We start from the raw sequence: 21,162 nt of genomic DNA on the forward strand, positions 1-21,162 counted from the left end.
AGAGAGAGAGGAGGGAGGGAGATGAATAGTGGGTGATGGAGAGAAGAGAGAAGAGAGAGGAGGGAGGGAGGTGAATAGTGGGAGATGGAGAGAAGAAAGAGAGGAGGGAGGGAGGGAGGGAGGGGGGGAGGGAGGGAGGGAGATGAATAGTGGGTGATGGAGAGAAGAGAGAGGAGGGAGGGAGGTGAATAGTGGGAGATGGAGAGAAGAGAGAGAGAGGAGGGAGGGAGAGAGGGAGATGAATAGTGGGAGATGGAGAGAGAGAGGGAGGGAGGGAGGTGAATAGTGGGAGATGGAGGGAGGGAGGGAGATAGAGAGGAGGGAGGGAGGGAGGGAGATGAATAGTGGGAAATGGAGAGAAGAGAGAGAGGAGGGAGGGAGGGAGATGAATAGTGGGAGATGGAGAGAGAGAGGAGGGAGGGAGGTGAATAGTGGGAGATGGAGGGAGGGAGGGAGATAGAGAGGAGGGAGGGAGGTGAATAGTGGGAGATGGAGGGAGGGAGGGAGATAGAGAGGAGGGAGGGAGGGAGATGAATAGTGGGAAATGGAGAGAAGAGAGAGAGGTGGGAGGGAGGGAGATGAATAGTGGGAGATGGAAAGCAAGAGGGAGGGACAGAGGGAGTCAGATTACTAGTGAGAGATGGAGGAAGTCAGATGAATAGTGGGAGATGGAGGGAGGGAGTGGGGGAGTCAGATAAATAGTGGGAGATGGAGGGAGGGAGGGAGGGAGTGGGGGAGTCAGATGAATAGTGGGAGATGGAGGGAGGGAGGGAGTGGGGGAGTCAGCTGAATAGTGGGAGATGGAGGGAGGGAGTGGGGGAGTCAGAGGAATAGTGGGAGATGAAGGGAGGGAGTGGGGGAGTCAGATGAATAGTGGGAGATGGAGGGAGGGAGGGGGAGGAAGTCAGATTCATAGTGGGAGATGGGGAGAAAGAGTGAGAGGAGGGTACATTGAGGGAACGACAGAAAATGAGATTTTGAGAAACGCTCAGCAATTTTCCTTCTTCATTGTTAATACAGAGCTCACATACAGCAGACAAAAGTCCAATTTCAGGTCTATGTCTGAGTGATTGACTACTGTGGACCACTATAGCACTGCCTGTACACTGTGTAGAACACTGAGAGGTGGGAGACAGGAAACAGTCACTATTTTTACTCCCTGTCTCCATGGTGGATCTGGCAGACCTTTAGAGTATGTGAGATGGTGCACAGTGAGCACAGTGGGATGCTTGTACTATATGCCATGACAACAGTCCCTGTGTCCCCCCTCTTGTACTAAGGGATTGGAAGGCTGGGTCGGGTCAGTACCTTATGTCCACTGGACTGGAGAGCGGCGTGGCCCACTTCTACAAGGTATTTCATTGCAGGACAGGTACCGGTAGGCCGTTAGAAGGATGTGTGAGTGGGTTGTTTGCGTTGGTGGAGTGTACCAGTTTGCTCTCCATGAGCCAAGCCTCACAACAGCAGTGATGGGAAAAAAACAGAGCACTATTTGTTGTGTTCCCTCTCCTACTCTACAGCTCTTTCTCTCTCTTTTCTTCCCTTACCTTCTCTTTGCTTCTTTTTCTCTTGCGTAGGTCTCTCTCTCCCTCTACCTCTCTCTCTCCCTCTACCTCTCTCCCTCTACCTCTCTCTCTCTCCCTCTACCTCACTCTCTCTCCCTCTACCTCTCTCTCTCTCTCTCCCTCTACCTCTCTCTCTCTCCCTATACCTCTCTCTCTCTCCCTCTCCCTCTCTCTCTCTCCCTCTACCTCTCTCCCTCTCCCTCTCTCTCCCTCTCCCTCTCTCTCTCTCTCTCTCTCTCTCTCTCTCTCTCTCTCTCTCTCTCTCTCTCTCTCTCCCTCTCCCTCCCTCTCCCTCTCTCTCCATCGCTCTCCCTCTCCATCTCTCCCTCTCCCTCTCCTTCCCCCTGACTTCTTGTCTCTAGCACACCCTGTCTCTCATTTCCTCTCACTCTGTTTCCTTCCTGATTAAGCCATTCATTAATGAGTGCAGGTTATGGTTCACAGACTCACAGCCCCAGCCGCCTACATCCAGTTTGACCTCTCTGTGTGTACATGTCAGGATGTTGATATGATTGTACGAATCTCCAAAAGATTCCAGAGACCCTGTCTGTCTGTCTGTCTGTCTTAATTCCGTGAGTTCTTTGTTTTTTTTCACAGTTCTGTACAGCCTGGAATCGACCCAGGGTCTGTAGTGACGCCTCTAGCATTACGATGTAGTGCCTTAGACCGCTGCGCCACTCTGGAGCACTACACTACACTACACTACAACACACTACACCACACCACACCTTGCCTGCCTGAGGGGTAGCTAGCTAGTGCTGTTAATGTTGAACTGCCACCCATGAAGCTGTACTCTCTCATTATCTCGCTCATTTTTTAATGCGCCGAGTTATGGATTTAATCTATGTCTTACTGCTGTTTGTACTCACTTCAGACTGCATTTGTATATCAGTAAGAAGCTCCTCAAAGCACTTAGCGTGGTGAGCAGGTGTTTACGGTGTTCTCACAGGATTCCCTTTGAGCTACGTTGTGGCCTGCCCATAAATTAGCTGTTAGAAATTTGCAATGGGACTTTTCATTCTGGTTATTATGTTATTTACTGTGTTGTAGCAGTTACATGTTCCAGCTTCTAGAAGGGGAATACCCGTTTGGCATAAGGCATACCCCCCCCCCTCCCCTACTGGAACTCAAGACTCCTTCTCTCCCAATTCATTGTGAATAGCAGCCCAACTCAAGTGGTTCCCCAGGATGGATGGTGATCAGGAAGTGTATGGGCTTAGCCATGTGGTGGACCATGTCTCCAGTCCAGACGTGAATGTTTTTTCCCTGTTCAGATGTCATTACTCAAGCCAAGAGACGGACAGGGGGTTCCCTTAAGACTGGTAGTTGAGTTATCACTGTGGTGAAAACATGGCTACATATCCTGTAACAGACAGATTGACACGATGAATGACAGGTTGAATAAATGTACTTAAATATATTTAATAGCAACACCATAAAGCATGACATAACCTCTCCCTCTCTCTCTCTTTCTCTCTCTTTCTCTCTCCCTTTCTCTCTCTCTCCCTCCCTCTCTCTCCCTTTCTCTTCCTCCTCCTCTCTCTCTCCCTCTCCCTCTCCCTCTCCCTCTCCTCTCCTCTCCCTCTCCCTCTTTCTCTCCCTCTCCCTCTCTCTCTCCTCTCTTCCTTCTCTCTCCCTCTCCCTCTCCCTCTCTCTCCTCTCTCTCTCCCTCTCTCTTCCCTCTCTCTCTCTCTCTCTCTCTCTCTCTCTCTCTCTCTCTCTCTCTCTCTCTCTCTCTCTCTCTCTCTCTCTCTCCTCTCTCCCTCCCTCTCTCTCTCTTTCTCCCTCTTCTCTCCTCTTCTCTCCTCTCTCTCCCTTTCTCTTTCTCCTCCTCTCTCTCTCTCTCTCCCTCTCCCTCTCTCTCTCTCTCTCTCTCTCTCTCTCTCTCTCTCTCTCTCTCGTTTTGTCTTCAGGAAAGCCTGATGTCTTCATTCAACTGGACCTTGAGGCAGAATTCCATTTCACTCATCTAATCATGACCTTCAAGGTGAGATACGCCACTTAAAGCAGTAACCCTTAGAAGTGTGTGAAATGTATGCATCATATGGAAATGCTCTGTGTCTTCCTCAAATGTGTCTACACACATCTCATTCCTCTCCTGTCACACAGACGTTTCGCCCAGCAGCCATGGTGATTGAGCGATCGGCAGATTTTGGACGTAACTGGCAGGTGTACCGCTACTTTGCCTACGACTGTGCCTCGGTCTTCCCCGGGATATCCAAAGGTCCCCTGCGCAAGGTGGATGATGTCACCTGTGAGTCCCGCTACTCTGACATCGAGCCATCCACAGAGGGAGAGGTGAGTCTGATTGGCTAGAGATATAGAGAATCACTATTACTAGTGTTCTGTAGTAATATAAGTATACTGCAATATATGCCATTTAGTAGACGCCTTTATTCAAAGCGACGTAGTCATGGGTGCATACATTTTGTGTATAGGTGACCCCAGGAATTGAACCCACAATCCTGGCCTTACAAGCACCATTCTCTACCAACTGAGCCTTACAGGACATACAATATATATTCATATATCCATAAATGTAGATGTCATTCAACCACCTGTTGTGTCCCTCATCTTCCTCCAGGCCATCTACAGAGTTTTGGACCCTGCCATCCACATTGAGGACCCCTACAGCCCCAACATTCAGAGTAAGAGACCGTCAGCAGTCACTACAACTGGCAACCGCTTACTCCATGTAAAGCCAAACTCACATAGCCTACACCAGGGCTCTTCAACCCTGTTCCTGGAGAGATACCCTCCTGTAGGTTCACACCAGGGCTCTTCAACCCTGTTCCTGGAGAGCTACCCTCCTGTAGGTTTACACCAGGGCTCTTCAACCCTGTTCCTGGAGATACCCTCCTGTAGGTTTACACCAGGGCTCTTCAACCCTGTTCCTGGAGAGATACCCTCCTGTAGGTTTTCAGTCCAACCGCAGTTGTAACTAACCTGATTCAGCTTATCAACATGCTAATTATTAGAATCAGGTGCGCTACATTAGGGTTGGTGTTAAAACCTACAGGAGGGTAGCTCTCCAGGAACAGGGTTGGAGTGTAAACCTACAGGAGGGTAGCTCTCCAGGAACAGGGTTGGAGTGAAAACCTACAGGAGTGTAGCTCTCCAGGAACAGGGTTGGAGTGTAAACCTACAGGAGGGTAGCTCTCCAGGAACAGGGTTGGAGTGTAAACCTACAGGAGGGTAGTTCTCCAGGAACAGGGTTGGACTGAAAACCTACAGGAGGGTAGCTCTCCAGGAACAGGGTTGGAGTGAAAACCTACAGGAGGGTAGCTCTCCAGGAACAGGGTTGGACTGAAAACCTACAGGAGGGTAGTTCTCCAGGAACAGGGTTGGAGTGAAAACCTACAGGAGGGTAGCTCTCCAGGAACAGGGTTGGACTGAAAACCTACAGGAGGGTAGCTCTCCAGGAATAGGGTTGAAGAGCCCTGGCCTACATGATACAGCAACTGCCACCCTGTCATATGCTAATATCAATCAGCCATGCTCATACAATCCCTAAACATAATGGACCATGACGGGCTGCTCTGCTCTCTGATCTGAGGTCTGACGCCTTGTCTACTATGGGAAAGTAGCGGAATGTAAAAAACAGCTGCTGTCTCTCCCCCACACAAGCTGTCCCTTATGTTTCGACTGGCATGGCTTCACTGTTTTCTCAGGAACAAGAGCAGCCTTTCCTAAGTAGTGCCAGGGGAGGTTCTGTTCTTAAGAGTCTTAATGAAACCAAGGTACAGGCTGACCCTGACCCTTTAACTGGTTATGGTTCCACGTTGTCCAGACGGACACACTCTGAATGAGTAGCGAGCGCACTGCCACGATCATTAATAATCTACACTTGTTTAATGAGAGAGAGAGAGAGAGAGAGAGAGAGAGAGAGAGAGAGAGAGAGAGAGAGAGAGAGAGAGAGAGAGAGAGAGAGAGAGAGAGAGAGAGAGAGAGAGAGAGAGAGAGAGAGAGAGAGAGAGAGAGAGAGAGAGAGAGAGAGAGAGAGAGAGAGAGAGAGAGACGTTTTTAGAGCGTTCAGTGATTTAAAGTGCTGAAACCTGATGTGTTCCCTCTGTAATGGAAACGGTGGGATCTGCTAGCGTGCCACAGAATATCAACACGGACGGAGGATGTCTTAGAGGAGAGAAGGGCGATATGAAGCCTGACTGTCAGGACTGGTATACGGTTACAGAATGCCTACGGTTTAGTATGGTTTCGTTTGAGCACTTTCCCACGCAGAGATCCTACACGGCACGATAGCTTAAAGAGGATCGAGGTAATCCTGTCAGGGATGTTGGGGGAGCTTTGGGCAGAAGGTACATTAGTATGTTAATAATAACAATGAAATGACTTTAGCAGTGGCCTGACTGATATTCATAAGAGTTGGACATGGCTCATTGTGGTGCTGGCAAAAGCCTGATATTCCACAAAGCCCTGTGGAACTGATTGAAGGGAGTGGTGTTTTGCCTGTCAAGGTCCAGAGAACAGACCTCTTCTGTGTGTGAGAAAGGATACGCTCAGATAGCCCAGGAGCACTGATAGGAGCAATGGATTTGAGGCTGCCCCTCTCACCTCTCTCTCGTTTTCGCTCTAGTTGAATGTAAAAGAGTAACTCTCTCTCTCTCTCTCTGTTCTTCTTTTACTTTCGTTAATGAAACAGTAACTGTTGAAACTGTATGGTAGTCAAATAGAGGGAGGTAATGGAAGTAACCACACAGAGAATACAAAAAATGTATTTCGTCAGAGTATAGTGAAGGTAGCCGCCTCAAAACACAGATTTTTAGCTTTAGAGGTGTGAATATTGTGACTTCTGTCAACATTCTAAACCTCCCCGTTGTGACATCATGACTTCCAACTTCCATACACTGTAAATGCATCAATGCAACTTTGACACAAATCAGTGACTTTGACCACTTTCCGAACAAGTTAGCCAAAAATGTAGAGGGTGTGACATCTTTGTTCTCTTCTCTGCTGTTCTAATCTGGAATCGGAACAGAAATATATTGTACAGATCTAACGATATGCAGCTGTTTATGTAATCACATCGACAACTTTTCGTCTTAAGTTTTTCAAACAACCGCGTTTTGACCACCTTCTGGGGAAAAAAATAACAGAAGTATCTACTACCAATCAAGAGGTACAGCTGTTTTTACGAACCACATCAACTAACTTAGCGAACTTCCCACTGTTGAATTAACTAGCGTGGAACTTTTCAGGACTTTCAAATTCTAAGCATGAGAGAATGAGTAAACATTGTGACTTTAGACGCTAAACAGCTACCTTGACCCCTTTTCTCAACAAAAACTTAACCGGTATGGCACCTCGATTCTTCTTTTCTGATATTCAAATCTGATACCAGAACAGCAATAGCTACTCCCGATTATTCCCCCCACCTCCCACAGACACAGACACCATCAACACCTTCAACCATACATACAGTTCTCAAACCAATCAGTCCAACTTCACCTCGTTTTATCCCTCCATCCATTAGGTCTTCCATGCCTGTATCATTCGTTTTATCCCTCCATCCATTAGGTCTTCCATGCCTGTATCATTCGTTTTATCCCTCCATCCATTAGGTCTTCCATGCCTGTATCATTCGTTTTATCCCTCCATCCATTAGGTCTTCCATGCCTGTATCATTCGTTTTATCCCTCCATCCATTAGGTCTTCTATGCCTGTATCATTCGTTTTATCCCTCCATCCATTAGGTCTTCCATGCCTGTATCATTCGTTTTATCCCTCCATCCATTAGGTCTTCTATGCCTGTATCATTCGTTTTATCCCTCCATCCATTAGGTCTTCCATGCCTGTATCATTCGTTTTATCCCTCCATCCATTAGGTCTTCTATGCCTGTATCATTCGTTTTATCCCTCCATCCAGGTCTTTATGCCTGGTCATTTCTTATGCCTGTATCATTCGTTTTATCCCTCCATCCATTAGGTCTTCTATGCCTGTATCATTCGTTTTATCCCTCCATCCATTAGGTCTTCCATGCCTGTATCATTCGTTTTATCCCTCCATCCATTAGGTCTTCCATGCCTGTATCATTCGTTTTATCCCTCCATCCATTAGGTCTTCCATGCCTGTATCATTCGTTTTATCCCTCCATCCATTAGGTCTTCCATGCCTGTCATAACTTTATTTATTTTATCCTTTATTTATCTATCCATCCATTAGGTCTTCCATGCCTGTATCATTCTAGTTTTATCCCTCCATCCATTAGGTCTTCTATGCCTGTATCATTCGTTTTATCCCTCCATCCATTAGGTCTTCCATGCCTGTATCATTCGTGTATTTATCTATCCATGTATTTATCTATCTAGTCATAACTTTATTTATCTATCTAGTCATAACTTTATTTATCTATCTAGTCATAACTTTATTTATCTATCTAGTCATAACTTTATTTATCTATCTAGTCATAACTTTATTTATCTATCTATTTATCTATCTAGTCATAACTTTATTTATCTATCTAGTCATAACTTTATTTATCTATCTAGTCATAACTTTATTTATCTATCTAGTCATAACTTTATTTATCTATCTAGTCATTTATCTATCTTTATTTATCTATCTAGTCATAACTTTATTTATCTATCTAGTCATAACTTTATTTATCTATCTAGTCATAACTTTATTTATCTATCTAGTCATAACTTTATTTATCTATCTAGTCATAACTTTATTTATCTATCTAGTCATAACTTTATTTATCTATCTAGTCATAACTTTATTTATCTATCTAGTCATAACTTTATTTATCTATCTAGTCATAACTTTATTTATCTATCCATTTATTTATCTATCTAGTCATAACTTTATTTATCTATCTAGTCATAACTTTATTTATCTATCTAGTCATAACTTTATTTATCTATCTAGTCATAACTTTATTTATCTATCTAGTCTTTATTTATCTATCTACTTTATTTATCTATCTAGTCATAACTTTATTTATCTATCTAGTCATTTATCTATCTTTATTTATCTATCTAGTCATAACTTTATTTATCTATCTAGTCATAACTTTATTTATCTATCTAGTCATAACTTTATTTATCTATCTAGTCATAACTTTATTTATCTATCTAGTCATAACTTTATTTATCTATCTAGTCATAACTTTATTTATCTATCTAGTCATCTTTATTTATCTATCTAGTCATAACTTTATTTATTATCTATCTAGTCATAACTTTATTTATCTATCTAGTCATAACTTTATTTATCTATCTAGTCATAACTTTATTTATCTATCTAGTCATAACTTTATTTATCTATCTAGTCATAACTTTATTTATCTATCTAGTCATAACTTTATTTATCTATCTAGTCATAACTTTATTTATCTATCTAGTCATAACTTTATTTATCTATCTAGTCATAACTTTATTTATCTATCTAGTCATAACTTTATTTATCTATCTAGTCATAACTTTATTTATCTATCTAGTCATAACTTTATTTATCTATCTATCATAACTTTATTTATCTATCTAGTCATAACTTTATTTATCTATCTAGTCATAATCTTTATTTATCTATCTAGTCATAACTTTATTTTTATCTATCTATCTAGTCATAACTTTATTTATCTATCTAGTCATAACTTTATTTATCTATCTAGTCATAACTTTATTTATCTATCTAGTCATAACTTTATTTATCTATCCATTTATTTATCTATCTAGTCATAACTTTATTTATCTATCTAGTCATAATCTTTATTTATCTATCTAGTCATAACTTTATTTATCTATCTATCTAGTCATAACTTTATTTATCTATAGTTATCTATCTAGTCATAACTTTATTTATCTATCTAGTCATAACTTTATTTATCTATCTAGTCATAACTTTATTTATCTATCTCATAACTTTATTTATCATGTATTTATCTATCTAGTCATAACTTTATTTATCTATCTAGTCATAACTTTATTTATCTATCTAGTCATATTTATCTATTTATTTATCTATCTTTATTTATCTATCTAGTCATAACTTTATTTATCTATCTAGTCATAACTTTATTTATCTATCTAGTCATAACTTTATTTATCTATCTAGTCATAACTTTATTTATCTATCTAGTCATAACTTTATTTATCTATCCATGTATTTATCTATCTAGTCATAACTTTATTTATCTATCTAGTCATAACTTTATTTATCTATCTAGTCATAACTTTATTTATCTATCTAGTCATAACTTTATTTATCTATCTAGTCATAACTTTATTTATCTATCTAGTCATAACTTTATTTATCTATCTAGTCATAACTTTATTTATCTATCTAGTCATAACTTTATTTATCTATCTAGTCATAACTTTATTTATCTATCTAGTCATAACTTTATTTATCTATCTAGTCATAACTTTATTTATCTATCTAGTCATAACTTTATTTATCTATCCATGTATTTATCTATCTAGTCATAACTTTATTTATCTATCTAGTCATAACTTTATTTATCTATCTAGTCATAACTTTATTTATCTATCTAGTCATAACTTTATTTATCTATCATAATCTTTATTTATCTATCTAGTCATAACTTTATTTATCTATCTAGTCATAACTTTATTTTTATCTATCTAGTCATAACTTTATTTATCTATCTTATCTATCCATGTATTTATCTATCTAGTCATAACTTTATTTATCTATCTAGTCATAACTTTATTTATCTATCTAGTCATAACTTTATTTATCTATCTAGTCATAACTTTATTTATCTATCTAGTCATAACTTTATTTATCTATCTAGTCATAACTTTATTTATCTATCTAGTCATAACTTTATTTATCTATCCATGTATTTATCTATCTAGTCATAACTTTATTTATCTATCTAGTCATAACTTTATTTATCTATCTAGTCATAACTTTATTTATCTATCCATGTATTTATCTATCTAGTCATAACTTTATTTGAACAGTTTTATCCTTTGGTGTTGTTATTTTATTAAGATTTGATTATGATAACTTTATTTATCTATCTAGTCATAACTTTATTTATCTATCCATGTATTTATCTATCTAGTCATAACTTTATTTGAACAGTTTTATCCTTTGGTGTTGTTATTTTATTAAGATTTGATTATGAAGTTAATGTATGGTTGAAGTAAGTTTATTTGTATTTTTAACTTCACCCATGTCTCCTTGTATTCTGTCCTGCATTGCTTGCTGTTTGGGGTTTTAGGCTGAGTTTCTGGACAGCACTTTGAGATATCAGCTGATATACGAAGGGCTATATAAATACATTTGATTTGATTTGATCTGTATTGTTACAGTTTACTGTGGTATTCTAGTATGAGACTGTATACAAGTGTAGTAGGCCAGTCTGACTGTAATTATTTGTGATGAAATATGTGTTCTAACTGCCTAACACTCCAGGGTAGCCTAGTGGTTAGAATGTAGAGGTGGCAGGGTAGCCTAGTGGTTAGAATGTAGAGGTGGCAGGGTAGCCTAGTGGTTAGAGTGTAGAGGTGGCAGGGTAGCCTAGTGGTTAGAATGTAGAGGTGGCAGGGTAGCCTAGTGGTTAGAGTGTAGAGGTGGCAGGGTAGCCTAGTGATTAGAGTGTAGAGGTGGCAGGGTAGCCTAGTGGTTAGAGTGTAGAGGTGGCAGGGTAGCCTAGTGGTTAGAGTGTAGAGGTGGCAGGGTAGCCTAGTGGTTAGAGTGTAGAGGTGGCAGGGTAGCCTAGTGGTTAGAGTGTAGAGGTGGCAGGGTAGCCTAGTGGTTAGAGTGTAGAGGTGGCAGGGTAGCCTAGTGGTTAGAGTGTAGAGGTGGCAGGGTAGCCTAGTGGTTAGAGTGTAGAGGTGGCAGGGTAGCCTAGTGGTTAGAGTGTAGAGGGGGCAGGGTAGCCTAGTGGTTAGAGTGTGGAGGTGGCAGGGTAGCCTAGTGGTTAGAGTGTAGAGGCGGCAGGGTAGCCTAGTGGTTAGAGTGTAGAGGCGGCAGGGTAGCCTAGTGGTTAGAGTGGAGAGGCGGCAGGGTAGCCTAGTGGTTAGAGTGAAGAGGCGGCAGGGTAGCCAAGTGGTTAGAGTGTAGAGGCGGCAGGGTAGCCTAGTGGTTAGAGTGTAGAGGTGGCAGGGTAGCCTAGTGGTTAGAGCGTTGGACTAGTAACCGGAAGGTTACAAGTTCAAACCCCTGAGCTGACAAGGTACAAATCTGTCGTTCTGCCCCTGAACAGGCAGTTAACCCACTGTTCCTAGGCCGTCATTGAAAATAAGAATTTGTTCTTAACTGACTTGCCTAGTTAAATAAAGGTAAAATAAAAAAATGAAGAAGGTTGATAGTGTAGTCAATTATTTTTTACTACATTTTAACATGGACTATATTAACGTCTTGGCTTAAATTAAACATTTTAAACGTCTTCCACTACCACAAAAATACTTGTAAAGAGTTAAAGCAAGTCCCACCAATTTTTATTCATGGGAAATGACCGTCTAGTTTGTGTTTAAACGCTAAGTTGAAGTGGAGAGAGAGGGAGAGAGGCAAGGTGAAATATCGATGTCTAAATTTGCTCGAGGGGCGCTGTACTGCTATGGCTAACCCTGTAACACAACACATTTCACTGTACTTATCTGGTGTACTGTATGTGACAAAACATTATTTAAAAAACATCCATAACCATGCACTGAAACATTGCCTGTAACACTCAGAAACTGACGCTCAGGGCTGTCATAATTGATGGTGTAATTGATGGTTTTATAGCGGGAGCCTTTCCTTTGGCTTTGAAGGATAGGAATTAGGATGTTCATAAAGCTTGTTGTATACCTCCTAATCTGTCTGTCTGTCTCACCCCCTTCCTCTCTTCTCCTCCTCTGCCTGCATCGTGTAGATCAGCTGAAGATCACTAACCTGCGTGTGAACTTCACCAAGCTGCACACCCTGGGTGACAACCTGCTGGACTCCCGCGTGGAGATCAAGGAGAAGTACTACTACGCCATGTATGAGCTGATCGTCCGCGGCAACTGCTTCTGCTATGGCCACGCCTCCGAGTGTGCCCCCATCGATGGGATCAAGGATGAGGAGGGCATGGTGAGTAAGTGAAGGAACACAGCACGGCCCCCATGCTGTATGGAGGAAGAACTACCCTATATAGATTGCTGTTGTCTGAAAACAGAGGTAACTATGCAAAGGGAGTTAGAATGGGAGGGTTTGTTTAGGATCCTCTGGGACTAATTCAGCCTCTCTGTCTCTCAGGTCCATGGGAGGGTATGTTTAGGATCCTCTGGGACTATTTCAGCCTCTCTGTCTCTCAGGTCCATGGGAGGTGTGTGTTTAGGATCATCTGGGACTAATTCAGCCTCTGTCTCTCAGCTCCATGGGAGGTGTGTGTTTAGGATCCTCTGGGACTAATTCAGCCTCTCTGTCTCTCAGGTCCATGGGAGGGTATGTTTAGGGTCCTCTGGTACTAATTCAGCCTCTCTGTCTCTCAGGTCCATGGGAGGGTGTGTTTAGGATCCTCTGGGACTAATTCAGCCTCTCTGTCTCTCAGGTCCATGGGAGGGTGTGTTTAGGATCCTCTGGGACTAATTCACCCTCTCTGTCTCTCAGGTCCATGGGAGGGTGTGTTTAGGGTCCTCTGGGACTAATTCAGCCTCACTGTCTCTGAGGTCCATGGGAGGGTGTGTTTAGGATCCTCTGGGACTAATTCAGCCTCTCTGTCTCTCAGGTCCACGGGAGGTGTGTGTGTAAGCACAACACCAAGGGTCTGAACTGTGAGCTGTGTGACGACTTCCATAACGACGTGCCCTGGAGACCGGCTGAGGGACGCAACACCAACGCCTGCAAGAGTGAGTGGTGGTGGAGCACACCATGAGAAGAAACATCTCTAATCTGCAACACATCACTGAATATTATAATGAGCACACCATGAGAAGAAACATCTCTAATCTGCAACACATCATTGAATATTATAATGAGCACACCATGAGAAGAAACATCTCTAATCTGCAGCACATCACTGAATATTATAATGAGCACACCATGAGAAGAAACATCTCTAATCTGCAACACATCACTGAATATTATAATGAGCACACCATGAGAAGAAACATCTCTAATCTGCAACTCATCACTGAATATTATAATGAGCACACCATGAGAAGAAACATCTCTAATCTGCAGCACATCACTGAATATTATAATGAGCACACCATGAGAAGAAACATCTCTAATCTACAACACATCACTGAATATTATAATGAGCACACCATGAGAAGAAACATCTCTAATCTGCAACACATCACTGAATATTATAATGAGCACACCATGAGAAGAAACATCTCTAATCTGCAACACATCACTGAATATTATAATGAGCACACCAGTCAAAAGTCATAACCAAAGGAATGAGACTCCAATCTTGATTACCATAACAAGAAACATTACATTTCTTATTCATCTCCTACTCATCAGTTACTCATCACACAGCAGTAGTCAAAATCCAATAGAATGAGATTGTAATCAAATCTTAATTTCATGTTTTAATATCTGTCCTTTTGTCTCAACCCAGAATGCAACTGTAATGGTCACTCCAACCAGTGTCACTTTGACATGGCGGTGTACCTGTCCACGGGCAATGCCAACGGTGGCGTCTGTGACGATTGTCTCCACAACACCATGGGACGCACTTGTGAGATGTGTAAACCCTTCTATTACCTGAACCCCAGCAGGGACATCAGAGACCCAGGAGTCTGTAGTGGTGAGTAGAGGGGGTCTGGAATCAATTACATCAGAGACCCAGGAGTCTGTAGTGGTGAGTAGAGGGGGTCTGGAATCAATTACATCAGAGACCCAGGAGTCTGTAGTGGTGAGTAGAGGGGGTCTGGAATCAATTACATCAGAGACCCAGGAGTCTGTAGTGGTGAGTAGAGGGGGTCTGGAATCAATTACATCAGAGACCCAGGAGTCTGTAGTGGTGAGTAGAGGGGGTCTGGAATCAATTACATCAGAGACCCAGGAGTCTGTAGTGGTGAGTAGAGGGGGTCTGGAATCAATTACATCAGAGACCCAGGAGTCTGTAGTGGTGAGTAGAGGGGGTCTGGAATCAATTACATCAGAGACCCAGGAGTCTGTAGTGGTGAGTAGAGGGGGTCGACTGATCGCCTGGAACACAGGATCTGTGTGTGTATTTCTTACATTATCAGACTGTGTATGAGTATAGGTACGTATGAAGGTTATTTTCTCGTTGAAACCCTGCCATCACTTTATGTCCAGGAGATTTTGCGTTTCCATGTTTTCTCGGTAGTGTGTGTGTGTGTCCGTGATGGTTATTAAAGCTGAGATCTGCAGGTGAGACGGAGCAACTGGTCGCCCCGCAGGCACATTTGTTATTGTTTTTATTTTGTTTACAAAAGGAGGAGAGCAGCGTCAAGCATCTTGGTACAAAGAACATATTCTGTTTATAAGAGGAGAGCAGTGTCAAGCATCTTGGTACAAAGAACATATTCTGTTTATAAGAGGAGAGCAGTGTCAAGCATCTTGGTACAAAGAACATATTCTGTTTATAAGAGGAGAGCAGTGTCAAGCATCTTGGTACAAAGAATTGTTTATATTCTGTTTATAAGAGGAGAGCAGTGTCAAGCATCTTGGTACAAAGAACATATTCTGTTTATAAGAGGAGAGCAGTGTCAAGCATCTTGGTACAAAGAACATATTCTGTTTATAAGAGGAGAGCAGTGTCAAGCATCTTGGTACAAAGAACATATTCTGTTTATAAGAGGAGAGCAGTGTCAAGCATCTTGGTACAAAAACATCATAGTACATATTCTGCTGTTCTATTGTGCTTGCGATGATGTCAGAGGGGAAAAACATTGGTGGTTGTTGTCATGACGATCTGAAGGTTCAGGTTACAGGGGGTCCGCTCTACAGCGTGCTCTCTCTCCTAGCGGGGGAGAGCGGGAAGTCGGCTGGTTAATGGGCAGTCATAAAATACGCTGCCTCTATGCTGTGTAGTGTTCGAGATTGGAATGTAAACAGTGGAACACAGAGACCCTTGGACAACAAAAGTTTGAATAATGAAACAATATTTCTATTTTTGAGAACGTGGGAATGGTCCGTGGATATTTAAGGGACATTCATGTAGAGTGTGTTTCATTTGGTGATCTCATGAAGGATAAGAAACACACATAACTGTATCTCTTAAAGTCTACATTTCCCGACTGTATTGTATAATGTAGAAACTATTTGTGAAAATATGTAATGTGTGTCACAGTTATGAGTGAAGAGGTGTGGAGTCAGGCGCAGAGAGCAAAGATGTGGGGGAAAACAACACGCTTTAATGTCCCGAAACAATGCATATACAAAGTGAAAACACAAATGAACAGAAATATAACCGGACAGCGTGTAACCCAAAATACAACAAAATACACTCAACCAACAAAACAGACGAACAAGCCCGCACGAAACAGAAGCGGGCTAAACAGACTATATATACCCTATCCTAACAACCAAACTAGAAACAGGTGCTACCAATTAGACAAAACTAAACGAACACAGAACAACGGATCGGCGATAGCTAGTAGACCGGCGACGACGACCGCCGAGCGCCACCCGAACAAGAAGGGGAGTCACCTTCGGTAATATTCGTGACAATGTGATGTTAACTTTCTATAGATTTTCAAATAAAGTTTAACTAGTCAGTGGCCACACCCTCATGAGCCCAGACATAACATTAAGTGTCATAGAACCTCCCCTTCTTCCACAGAGTATAAAACCCACTTCCTACTAAATGTACATTAAGTCAAAGAATGCCGGGACAGAGTCCCCACATTGGAATGGCTACAACTCTATCGGCCATTACAACAGAAAATATGGAGCTGTCGCTACACGTTGAAATGGTTAAGAACTACAACTCTATCGGCCATTACAATAGAAGATATGGAGCTGTCTCTACACGTTGAAATGGTTAAGAACTACAACTCTATCGGCCACGGACACCATCCAGCTGTAGTTTTGGCTACACAGCTGGAAATGGTTAAGAACTACAACTCTGGAGGCCCAGGAGACCAGACACCGTGTAGTTTTGGCTACTCAGCTGGAAATGGTTAAGAACTACAACTCTGGAGGACCAGGAGACCAGACAGCGTGTAGTTTTGGCTACTCAGCTGGAAATGGTTAAGAACTACAACTCTGGAGGTCCAGGAGACCAGACACCGTGTAGTTTTGGCTACACAGCTGGAAATGGTTAAGAACTACAACTCTGGAGGCCCAGGAGACCAGACACTGTGTAGTTTTGGCTTCTCAGCTGGAAATGGTTAAGAACTACAACTCTGGAGGCCCAGGAGACCAGACAGCGTGTAGTTTTGGCTATTCAGCTGGAAATGGTTAAGAACTACAACTCTGGAGGCCCAGGAGACCAGACACTGTGTAGTTTTGGCTTCTCAGCTGGAAATGGTTAAGAACTACAACTCTGGAGGCCCAGGAGACCAGACAGCGTGTAGTTTTGGCTATTCAGCTGGAAATGGTTAAGAACTACAACTCTGGAGGCCCAGGAGACCAGACAGCATGTAGTTTTGGCTACACAGCTGGAAATGGTTAAGAACTACAACTCTGGAGGCCCAGGAGACCAGACAGCGTGTAGTTTTGGCTACACAGCTGGAAATGGTTAAGAACTACAACTCTGGAGGCCCAGGAGACCAGACAGCGTGTAGTTTTGGCTATTCAGCTGGAAATGGTTAAGAACTACAACTCTGGAGGCCCAGGAGACCAGACAGCATGTAGTTTTGGCTACACAGCTGGAAATGGTTAAGAACTACAACTCTGGAGGCCCAGGAGACCAGACAGCGTGTAGTTTTGGCTACTCAGCTGGAAATGGTTAAGAACTACAACTCTGGAGGCCCAGGAGACCAGACAGCGTGTAGTTTTGGCTACTCAGCTGGATATGGTTCAGCTCTGAGACTATCGATCACTACAGAATAAGAGCAAATCCTAAACGTGTAGTTACTGGTCTACAGCTGGAAATTCTGTGAGTCTAGTACAAGAATACCAACAACCGTGGAAGCATCTATTCTATGCAACGACGATCTGTAGGCCTGACGTATCCATGACAACAGACACTATCCAGAGCCGGGGAGAAAGCTACGACCACGAAGGGCATTGTGACTCCTAGGGGAGTTAATCAGAGACTCTCTGATGAGCTGACTCTCCAGCAGACGACCAGCGATTCCAACAGAGAAGACATTGTGACTCCTAGGGGAGTTAACCAGAGACTCTCTGATGAGTTGACTCTCCAGCAGACGACCAGCGATTCCAACAGAGAAGACATTGTGACTCCTAGGGGAGTTAACCAGAGACTCTCTGATGAACTGACTCTCCAGCAGACGACCAGCGATTCCAACAGAGAAGACATTGTGACTCCTAGGGGAGTTAACCAGAGACTCTCTGATGAGTTGACTCTCCAGCAGACGGACCAGATTCCAACAGAGAAGACAACAACGACATACGGACGTAAATATAAACACATTGCAATTAGTCTCGAATGAGCGGCCGTTCATGTGCAAAGGATTAGCAGTTACATGAATATAATTATCCACTGTGTGAAGTGAATCCATTTTGTCTTTCCCACTTTTCTCAGTCCCTTTCCTCTTTCCTTTGTCCACCAAACCTTAATTTTGTGATGTAGGCATTTTTCTTTGTATCATGTACTAACCCAAATATCTACTGTTTGTTTGTTTAAGTATTTCTGTGATTATTTAGTTATTTAATAAATAAATAAATATTTAAGCCAATTTGTATTTCGCTGATTCATCATTTAGGCTAGGGTTCATGCAGATATCCAAGGGTTGCTACGTTCAGTAACGAGAACCAATGAGGTAATAGTAACTCATTAATAAGCGACAGTTTTCATAAGATATGAAAATATCTGAAGAGTCGATTCGGAAAATAATATATGCCATTTAGCAGACGCTTTTATCCAAAGCGACTTACAGTCATGTATTCATACATTCTACGTATGGGTGGTCCCGGGGATCGAACGCACTATCCTGGCGTTACAAGCGCCATGCTCTACCAACTGAGCTACAGAAGGACCGAGATAGAGACTCTATACATTTTTCCTGTGGTGCCGTGACTTCCTAGATAAATTAAAGTTTACATGATTAATTTAATCACGTAATATTAATTACACGTAGAGAATTGATTTGATGAAATAACAGCCTTCACATTTAATAATACAACATTGTTTTGAAGTAACGTCTTTGTTGTTGTAACATCGCAAATGGACGTGTCAGTTTCACCGCTACGGATTCCAGCTTTAAGTTTGGCGTTAACAGGATGTTTGTTGTCTTCGTTCTGCAAGCCTGTGACTGTGATCCTGATGGTTCCCTGAACGGGGGCATCTGTGACGGGCATGATGAGCCGTCCCTGGGCATGGTCGCTGGGCAGTGCCGCTGCAAGGACCATGTGGAGGGACCTCGCTGTGACAAATGCAAGTCTGGCTTCTTCGGCCTGAGTGCAGACCATCCTCTTGGCTGCCAAGGTGAGTGGAGAGGAGTAAGAGTATAGTCATGATTCAGTCTAACAAATTGGACTTAAGATTTTTTTGCAATCTTTTGTTCAAAAGGTTTAGTTTCGTCAGTGTTATGAATAAACCTATGTATCATATTTTGTAGATATTTCTGTTCCCCTGTGCCCCCATAACTTCTGCTCTCCCCCCTCAGCCTGCCCCATAACTCCTGCTCTCCCCCCTCAGCCTGCCCCATAACTCCTGCTCTCCCCCTCAGCCTGCCCCATAACTCCTGCTCTCCCCCTCAGCCTGCCCCCATAACTCCTGCTCTCCCCCTCAGCCTGCCCCATAACTCCTGCTCTCCCCCTCAGCCTGCCCCATAACTCCTGCTCTCCCCCTCAGCCTGCCCCATAACTCCTGCTCTCCCCCTCAGCCTGCCCCCATAACTCCTGCTCTCCCCCTCAGCCTGCCCCATATCTCCTGCTCTCCCCCTCAGCTTGCCCCCATAACTCCTGCTCTCCCCCTCAGCCTGCCCCCATAACTCCTGCTCTCCCCCTCAGCCTGCCCCATATCTCCTGCTCTCCCCCTCAGCTTGCCCCCATAACTCCTGCTCTCCCCCTCAGCCTGCCCCATATCTCCTGCTCTCCCCCTCAGTCTGCCCCATAACTCCTGCTCTCCCCCTCAGCCTGCCAGTGTGACCCCAGGGGTACGGTGTCAGAGAGACCACCGTGTGACCCTGTGAGCGGGGACTGTTTCTGCAAGCGCCAGGTCACCGGACGCAGCTGTGGCCAGTGTCTGGTAAGAGTCCAAATCTCTCTTCTCCTCCTCTCTCATTCTCACTCTCTCTTCTCTTCCTCTCTCACACTCTCTCTTCTCTTCCTCTCTCATTCTTATACTCTCTCTCTCTCTCTCTCTCTCTCTATCTCTCTCTCTCTCTCTCTCTCTCTCTCTCTCTCCCTCGCTCTTTCTCACATACACCTTCCAGAATTCATAGGTGTTTCTGAGTGATTCACATCCCCCTTTCACTCACCTAACTTCCTTGCCATGCCAGTAACAGTACCCAGGAATGTCTAAATTTAGCCCAGGGATGTCAGACCTCTCCGGTTGGTGTGTTACAGCAGGTCAAAAATGGTCAGCAGGCATTGGTCCTGATTGAGTGGATCCTGAGTTCTCAGAAGCTGCATATAGGCTTATTTTAAAGTCAAGAACGGACAACCACTATTTTCACCCATAACTTAAACTCTACCAGCCTGCACTTATACACTATGTTTTTTTTTATAGACAGGATGTATTTACAGTAAGTCATTTTGATAGACAGGATGTATTTACAGTAAGTCATTTTGATCGACAGGATGTATTTACAGTAAGTCATTTTGATCGACAGGATGTATTTACAGTAAGTCATTTTGATAGACAGGATGTATTTACAGTAAGTCATTTTGATAGACAGGATGTATTTACAGTAAGTCATTTTGATAGACAGGATGTATTTACAGTAAGTCATTTTGATAGACAGGATGTAGTTACAGTAAGTCATTTTGATAGACAGGATGTAGTTACAGTAAGTCATTTTGATAGACAGGATGTATTTACAGTAAGTCATTTTGATAGACAGGATGTAGTTACAGTAAGTCATTTTGATAGACAGGATGTAGTTACAGTAAGTCATTTTGATAGACAGGATGTATTTACAGTAAGTCATTTTGATAGACAGGATGTATTTGGAGCTAGGAACACAGGGTTGAGATATCTGAGTCGCCATCTATGACTCATATTTAAACCCATCAGCTGACATGTATGATCCAGTAACCCTGGCTGATGCAGTCTGTCTGGTGCTAACAGCTGTCTCTGCCTGTCTCCCACCCGCCCACAGCCAGAACACTGGGCACTGAGTCACGACCTGAATGGCTGCAGAGACTGTGACTGTGATGTGGGCGGAGCCACCGATAACCAGTCAGTGACATTGTGATCTGTTTCTGCATCACATACAATTAATAAAAAACAAAATGGCCTCTTAATGTATATCTCTACCAATGAATTTGATTCATGTTGTACAACTACAAGATTACTGAATAGACCTTTTATCTGTCTTCCTCAGCTGCTCAATGGACAATGGGCAGTGTCGTTGTCGTAGT

General features: G+C 42.9%; 1 protein-coding gene across 1 annotated transcript in view; it reads left to right on the plus strand.

Moving 5' to 3' along the window:
- LOC124045529 (laminin subunit beta-2-like) overlaps positions 1–21,162 on the plus strand; it is a 90,974-nt gene that overhangs the window by 42,639 nt on the left and 27,173 nt on the right. The window contains exons 5-14 of the mRNA XM_046364877.1: positions 3,479–3,552; positions 3,675–3,863; positions 4,150–4,213; positions 12,416–12,615; positions 13,253–13,373; positions 14,096–14,284; positions 18,881–19,060; positions 19,713–19,825; positions 20,901–20,980; positions 21,126–21,162. The exon at positions 21,126–21,162 is cut by the window's right edge and continues 99 nt beyond it. Coding sequence (XP_046220833.1) covers positions 3,479–3,552; positions 3,675–3,863; positions 4,150–4,213; positions 12,416–12,615; positions 13,253–13,373; positions 14,096–14,284; positions 18,881–19,060; positions 19,713–19,825; positions 20,901–20,980; positions 21,126–21,162 — 1,247 coding nt within the window. The remainder of the gene's footprint in view (positions 1–3,478; positions 3,553–3,674; positions 3,864–4,149; positions 4,214–12,415; positions 12,616–13,252; positions 13,374–14,095; positions 14,285–18,880; positions 19,061–19,712; positions 19,826–20,900; positions 20,981–21,125) is intronic.

The sequence above is a fragment of the Oncorhynchus gorbuscha genome, linkage group LG10, assembly GCF_021184085.1.
Source record: "Oncorhynchus gorbuscha isolate QuinsamMale2020 ecotype Even-year linkage group LG10, OgorEven_v1.0, whole genome shotgun sequence".
Classification (NCBI taxonomy): domain Eukaryota; kingdom Metazoa; phylum Chordata; class Actinopteri; order Salmoniformes; family Salmonidae; genus Oncorhynchus; species Oncorhynchus gorbuscha.